This window comes from Notolabrus celidotus, chromosome 6, assembly GCF_009762535.1.
Source record: "Notolabrus celidotus isolate fNotCel1 chromosome 6, fNotCel1.pri, whole genome shotgun sequence".
NCBI classification, from domain to species: Eukaryota; Metazoa; Chordata; class Actinopteri; order Labriformes; family Labridae; genus Notolabrus; species Notolabrus celidotus.
Genome location: NC_048277.1, coordinates 33,441,375 through 33,462,069, shown reverse-complemented (window position 1 = coordinate 33,462,069; position 20,695 = coordinate 33,441,375). Strand labels below are relative to the sequence as shown.

Sequence of the window (20,695 nt, the reverse complement as noted above, 5' to 3'; positions counted from 1 at the left end):
CTATAGAGGTACATCTTAAACCTCTGACTGGTGGTCTATAATGGAGGGTTTTACTCATACAAATACTTTGACTGTAAATACTACTATGCATTTCTTTGACTAACAGATACAAGACGCTGATGCTCATGGGAGCTGCTTTACTTCCAAACACTCCACCTTTATGCATGAAGTTAAATTCCTTAGATCAATGATAAAAATGTTTGAGAGTAGTGCAATAATTTGATCTGAAATGCAGTGCACTGGGAAGATATCACCCCCTACATCCAGCTAATATTGATGATCCTGCTGCTGCACAGAGAGTAAAGATCAGTAGTTCAACTTTTAAAGGAAGCATGATCAGGGGGCAGATTAAATTAACAATACAACCAAACAAGCACCATGAAGGAAAAGGAGTTTTAAGGCAAAGTTACTGGATTTTTTCCAAAAAACAATACAAAATTTAATCTCTTCAGTAAGAAAATACAGTGCAAGAAAAGCAACATAATGTTCTTGTTAAAAAAAAAGACACATTATAAGGCAGACTGGAAGGCAGAAGCTCAGGTGTCAGATTAGAATCACTGACAGAGAGCACCAAATGCTAATGGCCTCATTATTACTGTATGTCTCTTTATTAAAGGTATCAGACATCCTCATCTCCGCAGCTTCAACAGTGTGTTTGTTCCACTGCTCTGGTTCTAGTCGAGGCTCAGTCCGTCCTGGTTTCACATGTGGTTGTGGAGAAGATGGAGGGCGTACTTTGGCCATCTAAGCCATGATTTTCTTCTTGCATTCCACGGAGCAGAAGAGGTGGTTCTGCACCGCCATGAAGCGCTGGCCCACCAGGCACTTGGCGCAGCCGGAGCATTTGAAGCAGTCGGGCGCAGCGTGCCAGTGATGCTCGCCGTAGGAAACCCGCTGATCCTCTGGCTCCACCGCTTTCTGGCAGGACGAGCATTTCTGTGACGACAGGGGAAATAATGATATCAAGTCACAAAGCTGTCTTCCTACTGGATTTTACATCAGTGTTTTCCTCCCTTCATCTTCCTACTGGTATTTCATCTGTTGTTGTTTTTGTATTTGATCTCCTTTTTGTTAACTTAGATGAGACAGTTATGAAAAGACATCAAGTACAAACATATGAAACATCCCATTGTCCTCAAATATACAGATGCAGCAGTAGCTCAGTCTGTAGGGACTTGGCTTGGGTACTGAAGGATCACCAGTTGAAGTTCCAGAGTATGGAAATTGGGCTGGTAGTTTGGGAGGCACCTAGACACCGACCCAATATCTGTCAAAACCAAGTGGCTACCTCTGTTCTTAAAATATGAAGCCCATGCAGAAGTGCTAAAAACTGCAGTTCATTGAGCATCCACTAGAGGCTGGCTGCAGAAACACCAGAAACAACATACACACCCATTCAAAAAAGAGTAACTCATTTATCTATCGGCACACACTGTACGGGGGACCCTTTGTGACTACCTGGACACACCCACGACTGTTAGTAGTGGTGCAACGGATCACCGTTGATCCGTGATCCATACGGATGCCTCTCCACGGTTCGGCACAGACGTGGTCCGCGGATCGGTTGATGAAAAAAGTTGTGCATGTTCACGTGATGACCGCATGTGTAATCCACACTCACTCATCAAGCGCAGCGGTAGTCATGGCAAGTGAAGGAGCAGAGGGACTTGCCGAATGTGCTTGAGCCACGTTATGAAATTCCATTGCGCACCCAGTAGACCAGAGGCCGTCAATACGCGGCCCGCGGGCCACATCCGGCCGCCTATTTGTGGCTCCCGAACTGTTATTCCTTCACTCTGTGTTTTGGTCGGGTCACCTCGTGTTTACCAGGACTTGTCTCCATGTCAACAATACGCAAACAGGCTGTTACTGGGTCACTTGGAGTCCAATGCTGCGAGTGCAATTTTTAACTTTCACTTTTGTTTATGGAGCAGTTTGCATATTGGCACTTTGCCAGCTGTAGGACTCTAGAATGCACGAAAACTGCGTGTTCAGTTTGCATCTCAAAGAAAAGTGGACGGTGAAAATCAGTGATTGAAAGAAGAATGGAGTGAAACTTTTGAGGTTCCTCTGCTCCTTCACTTGTCATGCTATGAAATGCAGTGGATGAGGCAGGACTGGGCCCACAGATAGGGTGCTTTGCACATGCAGTACATTTTGAGTTGAATGCTGTTTTTATGTAATGGGCAAAAGTTTACAAGTGTTTTACAAAATAAATGGAGGATCCGAAAAATGATCCGATCCGTGACTTAAAACCGTGACCTGATCCGAACCATGAGTTTTTTGATCCGTTGCACCCCTAACTGTTAGAGGCTTATATTTTCTAGCTCTTCCCCAGTCTGGTCAGAACTGTAGAAGCCTTTCGGAGGAGAGGTGAAACGTCCTCAAGAATTTCTACCAGTCCAGTTGCCTTACGGATCAAGCTTTGAATTACCATGACCTGGATGACTGAGAACCCTCACAGACAAGTCTATGGTCAAAACTCAGGGTGCAGTGAAGAGGAACAAATTAAGTTTGTAAGTTTGTGACTGGTACCAAGTAAAGCTGAAATAGAGGGGTACAGAGGTAAGATGGAAGTTTTCCCAGTATCCCTTTCTAAATAGAAATAATAAAGGATGCAAAGGTGAGTGAGGGATTTGTGAGTTGAAGCAAAGAAATGCATGAAACACTTAGTTAGAGGTCTGCAAAGTGGATGAGGATGCATGCATATACAATAGGTAAGGGCATTTCAATAATAAATACTACTCAATAGTCATGAGTTACTATCAGCTGATAATTCAAATACTCCCCCTGCACCTTCTGCAAACACTAGGAGAGAGAGACTCATTTAATGACTGTGCATAGCTGTTGTAGATATGTTAGTTATGATATACCTATGGATATGATCTTGATATGCTAGATTTACTGAGCACTTAACTTCAAGTGGCGCAGGATATATTCCCTAAATCAAATCTTTACTTTGAGGTGTATAACTCAGTCTAATGTCCATCTTTAATGACTTGAATAAATGAATGAAGGAAGCAGAGTTCTTGCTGTCAGAGTCAGAAGTGAAGGAAAGTATCAAGTTGCATAAAGCCAGAGGCTTTGCAGGGGATTGTGTTGGACACATCATGCAAACACATGCTGAGTGCTTCACATTCTTGACTTTGGGCGGTCAGTGTTCACGATTCATCGGATAACAACATAATTATCTGCACAACCACAGCTAGAATTTTCTTTTGGATAATACCACCAGGATCCAATATGTAGAAGTAGATCAACAGCTAAATCCAGACATATTTAAATCCACATGAGTCAATGTGTTAAAAATGTAAACACATTGCTCTCATTGCTGGAGTTGGGGGTTGACTCTCATTCGGAGGAGTGCACCGGATGACACCAGCTGCCTAAACTTGGGTTTGCAGAACAGTGTAAACAAAGAAACACTGAAATGTCAGGCATTTAAACAAACAGAAGCCCAGAGAAAGAAGGCCTGTCTCACCGCTGCGTAGTTCTTCATGTAGCACGGCTTGCAGACCGGCTTGTCATTCTCCATGACGTACGTCTCTCCGGCCAGGATGCAGTCACAGTCAAAACAGCAGAAGTGCTTCAGATGCCAGTTCTGTCCCTCGGCCTGCGTGTACTCATTACTGAAGATCAGCTGTGGACACACATTCAAATGAAGATTGAATATTGCTTCCATTTAGCTTCCAAAGTCACACATTACTTATGGCGCTATTAACATTCAAAAGAAGACTTAAAAGTTACAACACACAACACTTTAAATGTTCCCTCCCTCTTTTACCTCATCACAGCCTCCACAGCGTGGCTTCTCACTGTCTCCATAGTGGCGTCCGCAGTACAGCTTTCCTTTCTTCCAGAAGTAGATCATGTCCACCAGCAGCTCGCTGCAGGTACAACACACGAAGCACGCTGGGTGCCACAGCTTGTCATATCCGGCGCGCTCAGCGTACACGGCTGGCTCGCCCCGACCCATCGGCTGCTGGCAGTGTTGGCAGGTCTGAGAAGAAGAGGAGGAAGGAAAGGTGGTTAGGATGAAGGTGGAGGCTGATTTGTGACTTTTGAAGAGTTTTTTTTTTTAAGTTATATTTTTGGGCTTTTTTGCCTTTATTGACAGGATAGCTGCGACGAGGACTATAGCCTCTTTCCGTGGGGCGCTTAGACCACTAGGCCAGCGCCCTGACTTTTGATGGCAAGGCAGCTTTATTTGTATAGCGCATTTCACACACAAGGGCAACTCAATGTGCTTTACATTAAAACATTAAAAGCATTGGAGACATTCAGACAGGCATAAAAGAACATAATTAAAATGACATATAAAATAAAACATATATTAGAAATATATTAAAACTTAATTTGAAATTTGCATTTAAAGTGAGTTAAAATAAGCTAAAATAGGAAGGCAGAGGTAAATAAAAAAGTCTTAGTCTTTGATTTAAAAGAGGTGAGAGTTGGAGCAGACCTGCAGCTTTCAGGGAGTGTGTTCCAGATATGTGGTGCATAATGACTAATCGCTGCTTCACCATGTCTCGTTCTGACTCTAGGGACTGAAAGCAGACCAGTACCTGATGACCTCAGAGGTCCAGATGGTTCATACAGTAGCAGCAGATCAGCAATGTATTTTGGGCCTAAATCATTCAGGGCTTTATAAACCATCAGCAGGATTTTAAAGTCTATTCTCTGACAGACAGGAAGCCAGTGTAGGGATCTAAGGACTGGAGTGATGCGGTCTACTTTGTTGGTCCTTGTTAGGACTCGAGCAGCAGCATTCTGTATGAGCTGCAGCCGTCTGATGGACTTTTTAGGGAGTCCTGTAAAGACCCCGTTACAGTAGTCTAGTCTGCTAAAGATAAATGCATGGATGAGTTTTTCTGCATCCTGCTGAGACATAAGTCCTTTAATCCTTGATATATTCTTAAGGTGATAGTAGGCGGACTTTGTAATTGTCTTAAAGGAAAGGTGGTTAGGATGAAGGTTGGAGGCTGATTTGTGACTTTTGAAGAGTTTTTTTTTTTTAAGTCATATTTTTGGGCTTTTTTGCCTTTATTGACAGGATAGCTGCGACGAGGACAATAGCCTCTTTAGGTGGGGTGCTTAGACCACTAGGCCAGAGCCCTGACTTTTGATGGCAAGGCAGCTTTATTTGTATAGCACATTTCACACACAAGGGCAACTCAATGTGCTTTACATTAAAACATAAAAAGCATTGGAGACATTCAGACAGGCATAAAAGAACACAATTAAAATGACAAATAAAATAAAACATAGGATAATTAGAAATATATTAAAACTTAATTTAAAATTTGCATTTAAAGTGAGTTAAAATGAGCTAAGATAGGAAGGCAGTGGCAAATAAAAAAGTCTTAATCTTTGATTTAAAAGAGGTGAGAGTTGGAGCGGACCTACAGCTTTCAGGGAGTGTGTTCCAGATATGTGGTGCATAATGACTAAACGCTGCTTCACCATGTTTCGTTCTGACTCTTGGGACTGAAAGCAGATCAGTACCTGATGACCTCAGAGGTCCAGGTGGTTCATAAAGTAGTAGCAGATCAGCAATGTATTTTGGGCCTGAACCATTCAGGGCTTTATAAACCATCAGCAGGAGTTTAAAGTCTATTCTCTGACAGACAGGAAGCCAGTGTAGAGATCTAAGAATTGAAGTGATGCGGTCTACTTTTTTGGCCCTTGTTAGGACTCGAGCAGCAGCATTCTGTATGAGCTGCAGTCGTCTGATGGACTTTTTAGGGAGTTTGAAGAGTTGATCTGCATCAAAGCTTCCACAGGGGAATGTATTAAATTGTATAAAAGTAAAGCAGCCAACTAAGATCCTGGAGTTCAAGTTTATTGATCTTAATAGATCTTTTTGTTATCAAAAGTGTTTCTGCATTTTTTGGGCATTTTAACAATTTAATCCAAAACTTGTTTCCGCTCAAGTTTGTTCTCTTTATCAGCTAAACTGTTATTTGCTTCTCATATTTATGACTCAATGCATGAATTTAATGGATGACACATTTAATCAACAATGTAGGTAAACTAATATTGTGTTAGTTGCATCCTGCCCACAAAGATCTCTTTCATCCCCTTCAGTCATAACAAAGAATGATGATGTACTTCCAGGACTTTTCAAATGTCTCACACAATGACCTTCTCTTTGAGTCCTGTTCAAAGTGGAGTGGACCTCCTTTCATCTGAGAAATGGGTCATTTTATGAGGGAACATTGGAATTTTTCCCTTAGATCTTAGAAAAATGGCACAATTTACTGCTTGAAATGTCTGGAATGTAACTTTACAAATCAGAGGAACACACTGACCAATGCTAGTGCCGTTCATTTAGAGATAAGCAATTATAAAGACACTGTCCGTCTGAGCTTGATACTGAGCAGTCATGATTACCTTGACGAATCACAGGGAAGGATGGATGAAGAGTGTCACAGAGGAAATACAGTGAGAAGGGAATCCTGTAGCTTATATCCTCATTAATCTTGCATAACTTCTGCTGCATCTTGTTTCAATCTCCAGAGCCTTTTTAGCACATGAGTCACAGCTGAAGTAAAGCAGGATTCAACTGTGAGAGCTCGTACAGAGAGAGTGAGCTGTGCACATGGAAATGATGAGATTTGAAAAGCAGGAGCAGTGACTCATGACACATATTTAGATCAGTATTTGACATCATGTGCAGAGAAGGCTAAGTCTGTGTCTCCATCTAGTGGCTTATCTTGGCCTTACACAGTTTTTCACAACATCAGAGTCATGCACAGACTTGTAACTGTTTTTAAAGTATCACTGACATCAAAATAAAGCACATCTTTATATTTACTTTCACTGTCTAATCAGGTTGCACACTCTTCCCTTGCATTGTAGTTTTTTAAATCTCTTAATGGTCTTGCTACTTCTTATTTATCAGATTTGCTTTTATCATATGATCCAGTGAGAGCCCTCAGGTCTTCAGGTAGTGGACTTTTAATGGACCCGCGGTGAGGCAGCTTTTTATCATCTTGGCCCACGCCTGTGGAACACCCTACCTGAAGATCTGAGGGCTGCACAGAGCATCAACATTTTGAAAAGCAAACTCAAGACCGACCTTTTTACAGGAGCCTGAGCTCAGTCTGCTCACTGAGGGAGTGTCTGTGTCAACACTTCCACTCTTCTATCAACTGAATCCAGGACAAGACTGTTTGTCAGGCGTGTTATGTTGGTGAAGCACATTTCCACAGATAATCACACTGGAGTGAGTGGGTGGAAAAGAAATGGAGGCATCGCCTTTTCCTTCTTCATGGGTGGAACTTTTAAACTACATCTTTGGTTATTAACTGCACACACACACAGCTACCCTTTCATTAAAAGTGGAGTGAAATACTCCATAGAAAATATTACAGTAAGGCTGATGACAACCATCATCTCTCTCTCTTCATCTCCCTCTATCCCTCTCTCCAACACGGTCTCAGCAGATGTGTGTCTAACATGAGTCTGGTCCTGCTGGAGGTTTCTGCCTGTTAAAGGAAGTTTGTCCTTGCCACTGTAACTTGCTAAATGCTGCAACGTGCTCTGCTCATGGTGGATTAAGATGAGATCAGACTGAGTCCTCTCTGTAAGATGGGACTAGATCTTATCCTGTCTTGATGTTGGGTCTTTGTTAATAATAGAACATAGAGTACGGTCTAGACCTGCTCTGTTTGGACAGTCTTCAGATAACGTTTGTTGGGATTTGGTCCTATATTAATAAAGATTGATTGATTGAACTCACAAAGCTCTGTTGAGGTAGTCCAGCTTGTTGAGCTCCAGGGACGCCCATCGCTCCAGCTGTAGCAGTGGTACCCATGGCTCCCCCTGCTGGCCCATAACCAGCAGATGCTCCGATTCCAGGACCTGAGAATGATCCGGCACCACCAGCTCCAATACCACCTGCTCCAACATCCACTGCTCCATGACATACTCCTCCAACACCTACTCCACCAGCCCCAGTTCCAGCCCCAACCCCATTTCTGCTACCACCAGCTCCAACCCCAGTGCCCATGCCAGCTCCAGCTCCAGTTCCCCTGCCTCCTGCTCCAGGTCCAAAGCCAGCGCCAACTCCTGCCCCAGCCATCGACCCAAAACCAGGGCCTGCAGCCCCTGTCCCAACTCCACCACAAGATGCAAAACCTGCCCCAGCTCCAGACCCAGTCCCTCCAGCTCCACCGCCAGCGCCAACTCCTGCCCCAGCCATCGACCCAAAACCAGGGCCTGCAGCCCCTGTCCCAACTCCACCACAAGATGCAAAACCTCCCCCAGCTCCAGACCCAGTCCCTCCAGCTCCACCGCCAGCACCAACACCACCCCCAGGTCCAAACCCTGCCCCTCCAGCTACACCACCAGCACCAACACCACCCCCAGGTCCAAACCCAGCCCCTCCAGCTACACCACCAGCACCAACACCACCCCCAGGTCCATACCCTGCTCCTCCAGCTCCACCACCAACCCCAACACCACCCCCAGGTCCATACCCTGCTCCTCCAGCTCCACCACCAACCCCAACACCACCTCCAGGTCCAAGCCCTGCCCCTCCAGCCCCAGCGGTAACTCCACCCTGCCCTTGTGCCCGGATCAGAGCCATTTCTTCTGGCAGCATGACATCTCCCACCCCCAGGGCCTCGTCCTTGTACTTGCGGACGAACTGCTGCATTTGTTTGACCTCAGCGGGGGTCAGCTCGTGGCACTTGGACGGGTCCTGGTCGTGCTCAGGCAGCTGGCAGGCCATCTGCTGCCGGCGGTAAGCAGCTCCTGCTGAACCAGCGACAGGACGTTTCTCCGGAGGGAGCAGCTCGATGTAACGCACCGCCTGGAGTCAGAGGTGAAAGAAAGAGGAAACTGTCAACCTGTAAAGTGTTGAGGACAGACTCTGTGAAGGACAGAGATGGGAAAGTACACAGAGAGATGCCAAGGACCAATCAGGGAGATGAGTTGTTTGAATTTCTGTGAGTAATCTTCTAAAAGAAGGGGATTGTTGTTGGACAGAGTTGAAAAACAAAGATAGAGAAGCAATGCTAGACTAAACATGAGGATACAAGACTTCCAGAACCACAGTCCAAACAGGAGATAAGAAAAGTAGTTAGCATAAAATATCTCTCCTTCCTTTTAATCCTCATTTATGGTCATATCACTTTTTAGGTTACATTCTTGAAATAGGTTGGCATTCATTGGGATTTTTTGTGGCCCAAGCTTTTATATGAAGCTCCACAGTTCCTTATAAGAGATTAACTTCTTCATGGAGCTGCTCAGAGGGAACAGAACAGATACGTTCCCTGACCCTAAGTCTGTCTGAATATCTAGTTTTGTCTGGCTTTGTAAAAACCTCAAATATTCAACTTATACAAATAAAAACAAAAGAAGCAAATCATCCCTTTTTTAGAAACAGCTTGTGGAAATGTTGCTTCATAAATTACTCAAATGTTTACATTATTTCTACTTTTACTCTCACAATAACTTTATAAGTAGTATGAACTCTTACCATGTACTTATTGGCTACAGGTGGCGCCCAATCATAGGTGACGGACGTCATTGGCACGTCTTTGGGGACTTGGACAGCGTTGACTGATGTGGAGCTGACAGAAACCGGCACTCTGTTGGCTTTGAGGGGTGTGACACCTGCTGGTAGAGGTTGACCAGGAGCCCGACCTGGAGCCTGACCTGCAGCCTGACTTTGAGCCTGACCTGGAGCCTGACCTGGAGCCTGACCTGGAGCCAGACCTGGAGCCTGACCTGGAGCCTGACCTGGAGCCGGAACTGGAGCTCGACCTGGAGCTCGACCTGGAAATTGCCCTGGAGCCACACCTGCAGCCTGACCTGGAGCCCGACCTGGAAACTGACCTGGAGCCTGACCTGGAGCCATACCTGCAGCCTGACCTGCACCCTGACCCCTGTTGGGCGCTGAACCTGCAGCAGCTCCAGCAGGCAGCACAGAACCAGCTGCTGCAGAGGGGGGCACTACTGTGGAGGAAAAGCTTGGTGGTACAGCGTAGGCGGTGGAAGCACTGGGCAGAGTGATGGTCACCATGTTGCCCTTGTAGCTGGGGAGGCCGTCCTTCTTCAGCTTGGCGATGAGGCCTGTGTACTTCGTGTCTTCGAACAGCTTCCCCACCTTCTTGTTCTCCTCCGAGTTCATCTGCACGTTGTGCTCTGTGAGGCCACATTTACAGTTCCTGCAGATCTTTCTGCAGAGGAGAAGAGGAACATTTACAGTTCTTATAAAAGTCTCATATAGGTGAAAAGTTTTTCAATGTGGAGGGAAAATATTGAAACTGGGCACCTCACTTCTTTTTTAAAGTTATATTTTTTGGGCATTTTGCCTTTATGGATAGGACAGCTGAAGAGAGACAGGAAATGTGGGGAGCAGAGAGATGGGGAGGACATGCAGTAAATGGTCAAGGCTGGAATCGAACCTGCGACCTCTGCGATGAGGACCATAGCCTTTGTATGTGGGGCGCTTAGACCGTTAGGCCACCAGCGCCCCAGGGCACCTCACTTTTAATATGTAAATGTTAAAGAATGATTATAAATGATGCGGAACAGATATAATACATGTTTTTAATGGTTTCACCAAACCGGCAGAGGGTATGGATGTAATTTAATTCTGCATTCCTTCACATTTTCAACAATCACAATCAACTTTGTTACGATGCTGAACTGATACAACACTCAGGGTGTGAGACTCAAAAAACCTTCTCTTTGCACAAGCCTCAACACAACCTGCTCATATCTGTTGAGTAACTCTGACATCATTTACGATGCAGGCGTGCTTCAGCATGACCCTCATGCTTCATGTGGCTGCTCCAAAGATCTTCCTCTGCAGAGTGAAGCTCAGGAGAAGCTTTGTAAAGTGTGCATGTGAGGAAATGTGATATGATGCAAGACCTTAATGTTGCTGCTGTTTGTATTCCTATTCCTATTTATTAGAAGCTCATGTCTGAGGTGCATTCTTAATGTCCTCATGTTTTATTGCCTTGTATTTGCTGCCCTTGAGTCACATTATCAGTAAATTCAAAGGTATTTCTTACCATTGTTACGCTGATGACATCCAGCTGTATGTGTCTTTTAGGCCTGATGACACAGACAAGCTGATAGTTTTGCTTGATTGTCTGACTGCCATTAAGGACTGGATGTCTGACAACTTCCTGCAGCTAAACGCTGACAAGACAGAGGTCCTTATTGTTGGTTCCGATACTATAGCTTCCAGGGTTGCTCAGTGTATTGGTTCCCTCTCCTCTGCTGTCCAGTCTAAACTCAGAAATCTTGGAGTTATATTCGATCAGTCCATGTACTTTGATCACCACATAAAACAGTTGTCCCGGTTATGCTTCTTCCATTTACGAAACATTGCCAAACTCAGGTCTGTTGTGTCACATCCCGAACTGGAAATGATCATACACGCTTTTGTTTCATCCCGACTGGACTATTGTAACTCACTTTTCACCTGCCTCAGTAAATCGTCCCTCCATCGTCTTCAATTAGTCCAGAACGCTGCTGCAAGGCTGTTGACCAAGTCCAGCCGGACAACCCACATCACTCCGATTCTAGCTTCCCTACATTGGCTTCCAGTTAAATTTAGGATTCATTTTAAAGTTCTCGTTTTCGTGTATAGAGCTCTGCATGGTCAGGCTCCTGAATACATCGTCGACCTGCTCCACCCCTACCTTACCAGTAGGCCACTCAGGTCTTCTGACCAGGGCTTGCCGGTTGTCCCTCGAGCGCGCTTAAGAACAAAAGGTGACCGTGCTTTTGAAGTTGTGGCACCGACATTGTGGAACGCTCTTCCTGTAAATGTCCGTTCTGCTATATCTGTTGTCGCCTTTAAAAAACTTGTGAAGACACATTTATTTAAACAGGCCTTCGACTCACTGTGTTCAGACTAATGTTCTATTTATGCTATTGTCTGTTTCTTTTAATGTGTTGGATATTTTCCTGTGAAGCACTTTGTGATTTTATTCTGTGAAAGGTGCTATGCTAAATAAAATTTACTTACTTACTTACTTACTTACTTACTTATCATCCTTCTTTCTTTTTTACTCTTGATTACATCTCTTTATTGTCTTTTTTAAGATCAAAACTAAAAACTGCATGGTATAAAAGTGCAATGAGCAAAAAAATAGATTAAAAATACATAGAATATAGCACAAACCAACATAACTGATGTATTTGTGAGTCTCAAGTCTTCTTGCTTTAAAGGTACAGTACGTAGAAAAGGGACTATTTAGTGATATCTAGAGCTCAGAGTCGAGATTGAGACGCTCCCTTGCTCACCCCTCCCATCAGTGAAGCCACGGTGGCCTTTGAGGACAAGAAGCTCCTGATGCATGATAAGTATGATCCTTTACTTGTCTAGTTTTTACCATCAAAGACTCCTTGCAATACAAATTATTTCCACTCCCACTCCCTCCTTCTTCATCTTCATCTTTCAACCTGGCAAATAACACTGGCGTCCAAAATACAGATACGCACACGGTTGTAAAAAGTTTGTCCAATCTGTGCTACTGTAGAAACATGGCGGTGAAAGATGGCGGCCCCCATGTGGAAGGGGACCCTGCTTGACAGAAGCTGTACCCACCTCCAGAAGTGCAGCTCAAAGCCTTCACACTTGTCTCCACATTTCAAGCAGGCCGCTCCGGCGCCGAACTCGTGTCCGAGGGTCATCTGTGAAAACAAAACACGAGAGGTTACAGCTGCTGCATGGATCAGTTTGATGGCTTAAACACTGACATTTTGAAAACTTGCAGCACATTTTTAAATAATGAATTCCCCAAATTTCAATCACATATTTAACCTTTCTCAAGTCTCTCTTATCATCTGCACATTTGTCCCTCTCCTTACCCTCAGAGTCAAACAATACCCCTCTCAGCCTGAAGCCATTACTGCTGTGTATGACCATATAAGGGCATCTGGTCAATGATGTTGAAAGCTTTGTGGGATCCCAGCAGGCGGCTCTTTTGTCAGAGGATGTTTTTGACCAGAAAGACTCTCACTGCCGAGGAATGCAGACAGTGACTCCTGTTTTTAACCGGCCGAGCCAAGACGACAATATTTCCCTGTCCATTAAAGCTCGCCAAGCAGCGAGGCTCTCCTCGTGGGAGCCGTTAAGAATGACGTCTTCACTCTGATTTATTTTCATGATTAAAGTGGCGAGCACAGCGGCGGATCTCAGCCAAGCTGTGTGTGTAACTTTAGAGTCTTATACTCTGCGGTCTGCAGGATAAAGAGGATGTTGAAATCGTTGAGCTAGCTTTTAGAACAAATGTTAGAAGATGATTACTTCAATGCAGAAATTTATTTAAAACTGGAACACAACACTCCCTTCTAATATGCTTCTGCATGTTTCTAATAATGCTGTCTTTTTTATCATTTAAAGCTGCAGTTGGTTGGATTGGGGTAAAAAAAAAAAACTGTACTTATTTTGTGCTGTCTTTGGCAAAAAAAAGTCAACACTCATCAACAGCCTAATAATGAGGTATTTTGAGATTATGGCGAGATCTCTGTTTATTCCTCTGCCTCTGTATCCAGCAATCTATAAATTCCAATTGCTCCCATCAGCTCTGACCAATCAGAGCCACTCTCCTGATTGGTCCTCCTACATCGTCCTGATTGAGCGTGCACTACGATCTGTTTGTGGGCGGTGCTTATAGGAGCAGAGAGGGAGGGAGAGGGGTGTAGTGAGAGGGAAATCTGGTTATGAAGGGTAGTGTTGATACACTTTATTTGATCAAGAGGAGACATACGTGCACCAAGGAAGTTAGACACCTTCCTATCTTTGTATGATATCTGAAGTTAAAATAGGACTCTGCAAATCCTCTCCTTTAAAGTTTGTGATCTTTCAGTTTCAAACTATGTGTTGTTTAACTTGAAGGCAGATCAGATAAACAGAAGCAACAGCTGTGTGCTAAGATTTGAATCAACCCAAGCGATCGGTGCTTCAGCTGTTTGAGGAAGTGTAAATGTTGATTTCAGACGCAGAGAGAACGACGGATCAGTCGCATCCACTAAAGGTCACTCAGTTTGTGTCTGATCAGTGACTTTGTATTACAGTATAACTAACCAGGCTGATAATTTCCAGTGACAAACTCAGCTGAGACTCTGTTCAGACATAGAGTGTGCTGTTCAGGCCTGTGAGTCACAACATGAGTCACTTTGGTGCAGCAGCAGCAGAGAGGGGGGGGCGGCTGTAATGACAGGAGTGACTGAGCCTTTTAAGCTTCAGCAGACCATCAGAGCTCAGACAGATTGTTCCTGCGACATCTGAAACACATCAGACATTTGACTCTGAAACTTCCCTGTTATTAAGGTTTCTTTTTTATTTACATCAAGAGTCTTTAATGTTTCAGTTCAGATGTAGAGCAGCACAGTTCCTGCAGCTGCGTTTAAGTCTGCCAGTCCCATTTAAAACTACTTTCTTTATGTGAACTTAGAATCAAGTTGCACTTCCTTACATGACACTGCAGCAGCTTTTTCACAACACTACATATTGTGCAATGTAATATCACACTCCTCCTCCTAATAAGACTTCCTTCACCTCAGTATCAGGGCGAGGTGAAGATGATGAACTAGTTTATGCCTCCAGTAAAAGTCAAGCATCCATCCATCTGTTTCCCACAGGGAGACAGAGTAACTGTGGTCAATGAGGGTCATTGAGAGTACTTTAAAGATGTAATTTTCCCAAAATAAACAAACGAGTGAAATTATAGTAAACAGAGAGAGAGAGAGATAGACGTCCTCTGATATTATGTTCCTCCTGTGAGAGTGTTTGTGGTGCGACCTCCTCTGTGTCTCTGCAGAGCCTGTGACTGTAGACCCTCCAGTGTCAGCATATAAGACAGGCATGTTAGGGATTAAAGAAAGGGAAGATAGAAGCCAGAATTGAAGCCAAAGTGTAAGTGTTAAAAAATGCAGTTTCTCAAGTGTCCACTTGAGGCTGGCTCCGGAAGTACCGGAAACTACATACACACCAATTCAAAAAAGCCGATCTTTACAGCAGAAATAAACATGTTTACAGCCTGGATAGCTCATTTCTCAATGGGCACACACTGTACAGGGGGTGGATTTTTTCATAACACTGCAATTTCAAAGATATTAAGATTATGAGTTTTCCAATATGAGAGGCATAGCTGACTTGATTTACACTGTAGCTGTTGGCTAGGAGGCTCAACACCTGCCTCTTTACCTCACTCTAGCTTGACAGAAGTTAGGTTGAGTTCAACATTTCCAATATGGCTCCCACAGACGATTGGCCATGTCCAGATGTCGTTCTCAATAAGAACGAGTTGACAGAAATCTGGACACTGTGAGTCTAAAATATGTTCTGGTCAGTTCCCTTGTTGCAGTAAATCCACATGTTGTAGTCTGAGCCTTCACTTTTTTGACTGTTTTCCATGTCAAAACAATGCCAAATGTGTTTTTTCCCCTGAATCAAATTTTCTTTCATGACACAATGTCTATGACTGACAGTAGTGAATAGCAACTAGGGATGTACATTTTAAGTATTCTCCGTGATCGATTTTTGGAAATGTTAACGATCAATTATCGATTAATTGATAAAAAAACAAAAACATTATTATTCTTACGTCAAAAACAATGCCAAATACGTTGTTTTCCCCCTAAATGATATTTTCTACAGCAACAAAATGCAAATAAATAACAGGATTGAATACGGGTATATGTTTGACACGCAGATTATCAACGATCAGGCTCATAAAAATATTCTACGCGGACATAATCTTATAAAGTGAAGGCTGAGACTACTAACAGAAAATTACTTTAGACTCCCAGTGTCCAGTTTTCTGTCTACTCGTTCTTATTGAGGAAAATAAACGTGTATTCAATCAGGTGTCAGCCGGGAGAGCAACCGGGTCATAATCAGTCCAGCTGCAGAAAAGCTCAGACGGCTCTGATGTTGCTGGTCTGCAAACATAGCGTACCTGAATTTCCCACCTGTCTGTTGCCTTCGTATCCAAAGGTGGGAAATGTCCTGTTTATAGTTGTGAACCTTCGTGTCTGTGTCATTGTTGGCAGCAGTTTTGTATTGATCCTCTTTTAAAAAAGCGCACGGGGAGACCTGACGCGCAGCCGCAGCCGCTGATAACAGCTGATACACATCCAAACATGCTTTAAACTTAAAACACCTCCCTGATAGATGAGTGTAATATGAGACCACATGATGTTTGTTCCACGTGACGGAAAATTGATAACAAAAATGCGTGTTTCGAGTAATTTCTTATCAATCAATTAATCGACAATCGATTAATTGTGGTCATCCCTAATAGCAACGGATCATATTGAGGTGTTCAAAATGTTAAACGCGCTGAATATCAATGTGTGGAGCAGGCTCATAATCGATAATTGATTGTTAACATTTCCAAGAATGATCACGGCAAATACTTGAAATTTACATCCCTACCTTTTTTTTATTTATTTATTATATTTTTGAGCTTTTTTGCCTTTATTGACAGGACAGCTGAAGGGGGACAGGAAATGTGGGAAGTAGAGAGTGGGGGAACACATGCAGTGAATGGTCGACCGGCCGGGAGTCAAACCGGCAACCTCTGCAACGATGACAATAGCCTCTATATGTGGGACACTTAGACCACTAGGCCACCAGCGCCCCGAATCCCTACCTTTGACCCTTTGAGTAATAAAACATTACAAATTAATCCAAAAGACCATTTTGTCAGATATTTGTTTCATAAAGTGTATGACATATTCTTGTATGGTGATAAAGATATCTCAAGAGACTCTGGCGTCGTTCTGATTGATTCATTTCTTGCTCTTTCTGGATGTTTTTGACAGATTTGATGACATCACCTCTCTGTTGCTCATCACAGTTACAAGAAAGAGACAGGCCGACTGATGGGCAAGAGAAAAGAGGCTCAAATGTAGCGCTGTCACTAACACAAACAACTATTACCTCATTTAACTCCTCTCTCTTCTTCTTCTAATTTCTATTACATCACTCCTCTCTGTTGCATTCGTTCCTCTGAACTCTTGTTTCTGTAACTTTAACGACCGTTCAGATGTTTAGAGAAGAACATGACTCAAAATGAGATCAGCGCCTCAGAGTCCCATCAGCTGAAACATCTGAAAGTGAGCAGAATCCCAGTGATCACAGACGATCTGCCGGCCTGAACACAGTGTGCTCACAGTCATAACTTATTACCTCAGCCGGGTCTTTCATTGTGGGGGACTGCATGAGCTTAATTGAGCATAATATGACCAAAACACAGAGGTTGCTTTTCTTGAAAAGCGCAGTTAGACTTTGACAGTAATTACAGAAAAACTCTCGGTGACTGAAACACTCCTTGTGACCGGGAGTCGCTGCGACAGAGACCCTGGAGTCGCTGCGACAGAGACCCTGCAGCCGCTGACGACTTATCTCCTCCGGGGATTAGAAGCAGATGTCAGAGCGGGTCTGTCTGGGTCACCCAGCTGCTCAGACCCACTTTACAGCATCAGCTCATTGTCTGTACTGTGTGATTGTGTTTTCTGTGCTTTAATGGAGCTGAAGTAATGATGGTGATATATTTTTCTTACAAGCATAGCTTCTCAGTTGGTGATCCTGCTCCACTCTTATCTGCAAACACTGTCAATTTAAATGAACTTGTGCACTTGCATGAAGGCAAAAGTGATGAAATTCTAACAATACAGCTTATTTAGTGACTGATGCTGCAGCCTCACTTCATACTAACTCTATGGAAGTAATCCACATTGCAACAACTGAAAAGGACCCCACGCAAATGACAGATTGCAAGCTATTTGGGCTTTGATTCATCTAGAATTAGACATATGTGATCATAGAAGTGCAATTTGAACAAGTCAGACATTGTCTTTAAACCTAATCTGCAGACAATGATGTTAGTGTGCATAACATGAAGTCAATAAACCTATAAAATCATGTTCACCTCTTGCACTCAGTTGTTTTCAGAGCCAACAGAAACTGTTTTATGCAAAAGTGAATAATCCACGGGTTATAAGTAGACGGAGCAGAAGGAATGCAAGGAATGCAAGAAACCCAATCCTATGCAACATATGTCCTGGAATTATGTGCATCTGCCTCACCCCTCATCCTCTATGAGAGAACATGCATATACACTGTGCAGTCTATTCTATACTATCAGGAGACACATGGACATGTTCAGTCTCATAGTAGACTGGGTAAATTTGCAGTCTAAGCTGTTAGTCTGATTCTATTAGGCAAGTTATACAACATGATACTGATTCCAATCCTGAGTGTAATCCATATTTCCAAACACAGACTCTCCCTACTTCCCTAACAGATACACTACCAGTCACAAGTTTGGACACACCTTCTCATTCAATGGTTTTTATTCATTTTAATTATTTTCAACATTGTAGATTAATACTGAAGACTTTAAAACTATGAAATAATCTGGTTTTGTTATAATATAGATTACATTAGTAGTCAAACCCTACCTCTGAACAACACAACTGATGGTCACAAACACATTAAGAAGGCAAGTCATTCTACAAATGAACTCTTGACAAGGCTCATGTTAATTAGAAACCATTCCAGGAGACCACTTCATGAAGCAGACTGAGAGAATACCAAGAGTGTGCAAAGCTGTCATGAAGGAAAAAGGGGGCTACTTTACAGAATCTATAATATAAAACATATTCTGCTTTGTTTAACACTTTTTTAAAAATTAAATAATTCCATATATGTTCTTTCATAGTTTTGATGTCTTCAGTATTAATCTACATTGTTTCAAATAATTAAAATAAATACAAACCGTTGAATGAAACTGTGGAACAGTCTCAATATGGAGCTACATCAATGTCTGAACATAATTCAATTCAAGAAGAAGCATAAAGAAATGATTTCATAAGGTACAAGGAGGAAGACTAGTGCTGAGAATCACAAGGGGTTTACTTTTGTTTGTTATTGTAACTATGAGGATAATATCTGAAGATTTGACGTGTGGGATTGCACTCGGATAATGGCAGAAAATAGTGAATAGAGGGGTAGGATTAGATAAGTTTTAACTTCTTCCTACTCCTTTTCGCACATGTAAAGTAAATTGTTTCACTGCTTGCTAATACTGATTTTGTTTCTTTTGTAAAACTGTTTCTTTTTAAAAAAAAATTCTTGTATGTTTGTATAACTCTTTCTTCTTTCCTTCTTTTTTTAATTGTATTTTTACTTTTAAATGTTCGACATAAAGTCATCAAATTAAAAAAAATTATCAAAACTTTGAAAAAAAAAAAAAAATCTTGTGACCCCCAATTAGCGTCTGGCGACCCCCCAGGGGGTCCCGACCCCCAGTTTGGGAACCCATAGTGTAGATCAATGTGCACCAACACTGAAACATCAATAATATAAATATACAAACTGACTCAAGCAAAATATCATGGCCGAATTTTGAGATGTGTTTCACTGTTCTTGTAGATAATCACTTAATTGATAAAGAGTTTGTGGTTTCTCTTAAATAGAAGGATGACACTGAAGTGGGAATATTTCAAACACAGTTTGGCTTTGGGTTCTCAGCGCTGCTTCTGGGCGAAAAGGGAAGTAAAAAATCCCTTTAATCAATTAAAAGCAGAATAAAAGACTCTGAAAGTCCTCAAAGTGAAGGCAGACACGCACAGAAAAGGTCTCTCTATGATATTGTAACTTTTCTCGCCACCTGCCCCGTGCAGAGCACACCTTTTCAGGGCGTTCCCCGGTCAGTCTGAGACCCAGAGTCCAGAGAAAGCTTACCTTCTTTATTTCCTTCTCTATCTCCATGTTTGAGTCTGTCAGTGCAGGATCCAAGGTCCAGACGAGGCGAACAGAAGAGCCGCTGATATAGAATCTGACAAACACAGAAACTGATCCAGAGAGAACAAGAAGCAACAATGAAGCAGGTTCCTTTAGGGCTCACTCCTCGGATGTCCTGCTCCTGCTCCGCAAAACGTCAAGCTCAACAGAGTGAAGAGAGTGGTTTCCGGTCAGACCTTTCAAAATAAAATAACTTTCCCTCGCACCTTACAATTGAAATAAAATAAAATAAAATAATTATAATAGTAATAATGATAAGGTGAATTTAAATTCAAATATATTAAAATAAAATAAAATAAAATAAAATATAATAATTACAATAATAATAATAGTAATATTGATAATGTGAATATAAAACAAAATAAAATATAATAAAATACAAATAATATATAATAATAATAGTAAGAATGATACAGTGATTATAAAATAAGATACAATAAAATAAATACATAGTAAATAGTATGAAAAACACAGTGTGATTCAAATAGGAGAAGTTTACAACCAGTTTGTGATTTTGAATCATAGATAATGACAAACATGGGAGTCATGGTATTAAGCTAACAAACAAAGACAAATATATTCAAGCATACATGTTTTTGAAAATTAAAAAAGAGAATGATTGGATAGAAAGCTAGGGTAAGATGAACAGACGGGAATGATTGGCTTATTTATAGCCAATTGTGTGCCATTAATGTTAACATTTTATAAACAACTCTTAACGTTTCAATATTTGTTATCTTATTACAATGTGTATTGCTATTGTAGTACATCTATTTATCTTAGACTTTTATGTTTACTTTTTTTGTCTAAACTAGTCATGTTTTATCTTTTATTTACTTATTTCTTATCTATTTCCCCTTGTTGCTTATTTATACATTTTATTGCAATTGGTGTGCATCAGTC

General features: G+C 42.3%; 1 protein-coding gene across 1 annotated transcript; it reads right to left on the bottom strand.

Moving 5' to 3' along the window:
• Positions 1–136: 136 nt before the first annotated feature.
• tes (testis derived transcript (3 LIM domains)) lies at positions 137–19,937 on the bottom strand. Its single transcript, XM_034686591.1, has 8 exons — positions 19,733–19,937; positions 12,581–12,666; positions 9,488–10,190; positions 8,521–8,818; positions 7,745–8,172; positions 3,785–4,000; positions 3,482–3,640; positions 137–936 (listed from the first exon to the last, which is right to left on the bottom strand). The coding sequence occupies exons 1-8, from the start codon at positions 19,757–19,759 to the stop codon at positions 745–747; spliced, it is 2,109 nt and encodes a 702-aa protein (XP_034542482.1). The 5' UTR covers positions 19,760–19,937; the 3' UTR covers positions 137–744.
• Positions 19,938–20,695: the final 758 nt, after the last annotated feature.

Bases quoted from the DNA above. Each gene is read 5' to 3' on its own strand.
- tes (XM_034686591.1), bottom strand. From the start codon at position 19,759: ATGGAGATAGAGAAGGAAATAAAGAAG. The intron at 8,173-8,520 runs GTGGTGTTGGGG...CTGGCGGTGGAG, and splicing joins GGCAGGGCTTGGACCTGGAG to CTGGAGGGACTGGGTCTGGA. The intron at 4,001-7,744 runs GTGAGTTCAATC...TCTTCTTCTCAG, and splicing joins GACTACCTCAACAGAGCTTT to ACCTGCCAACACTGCCAGCA.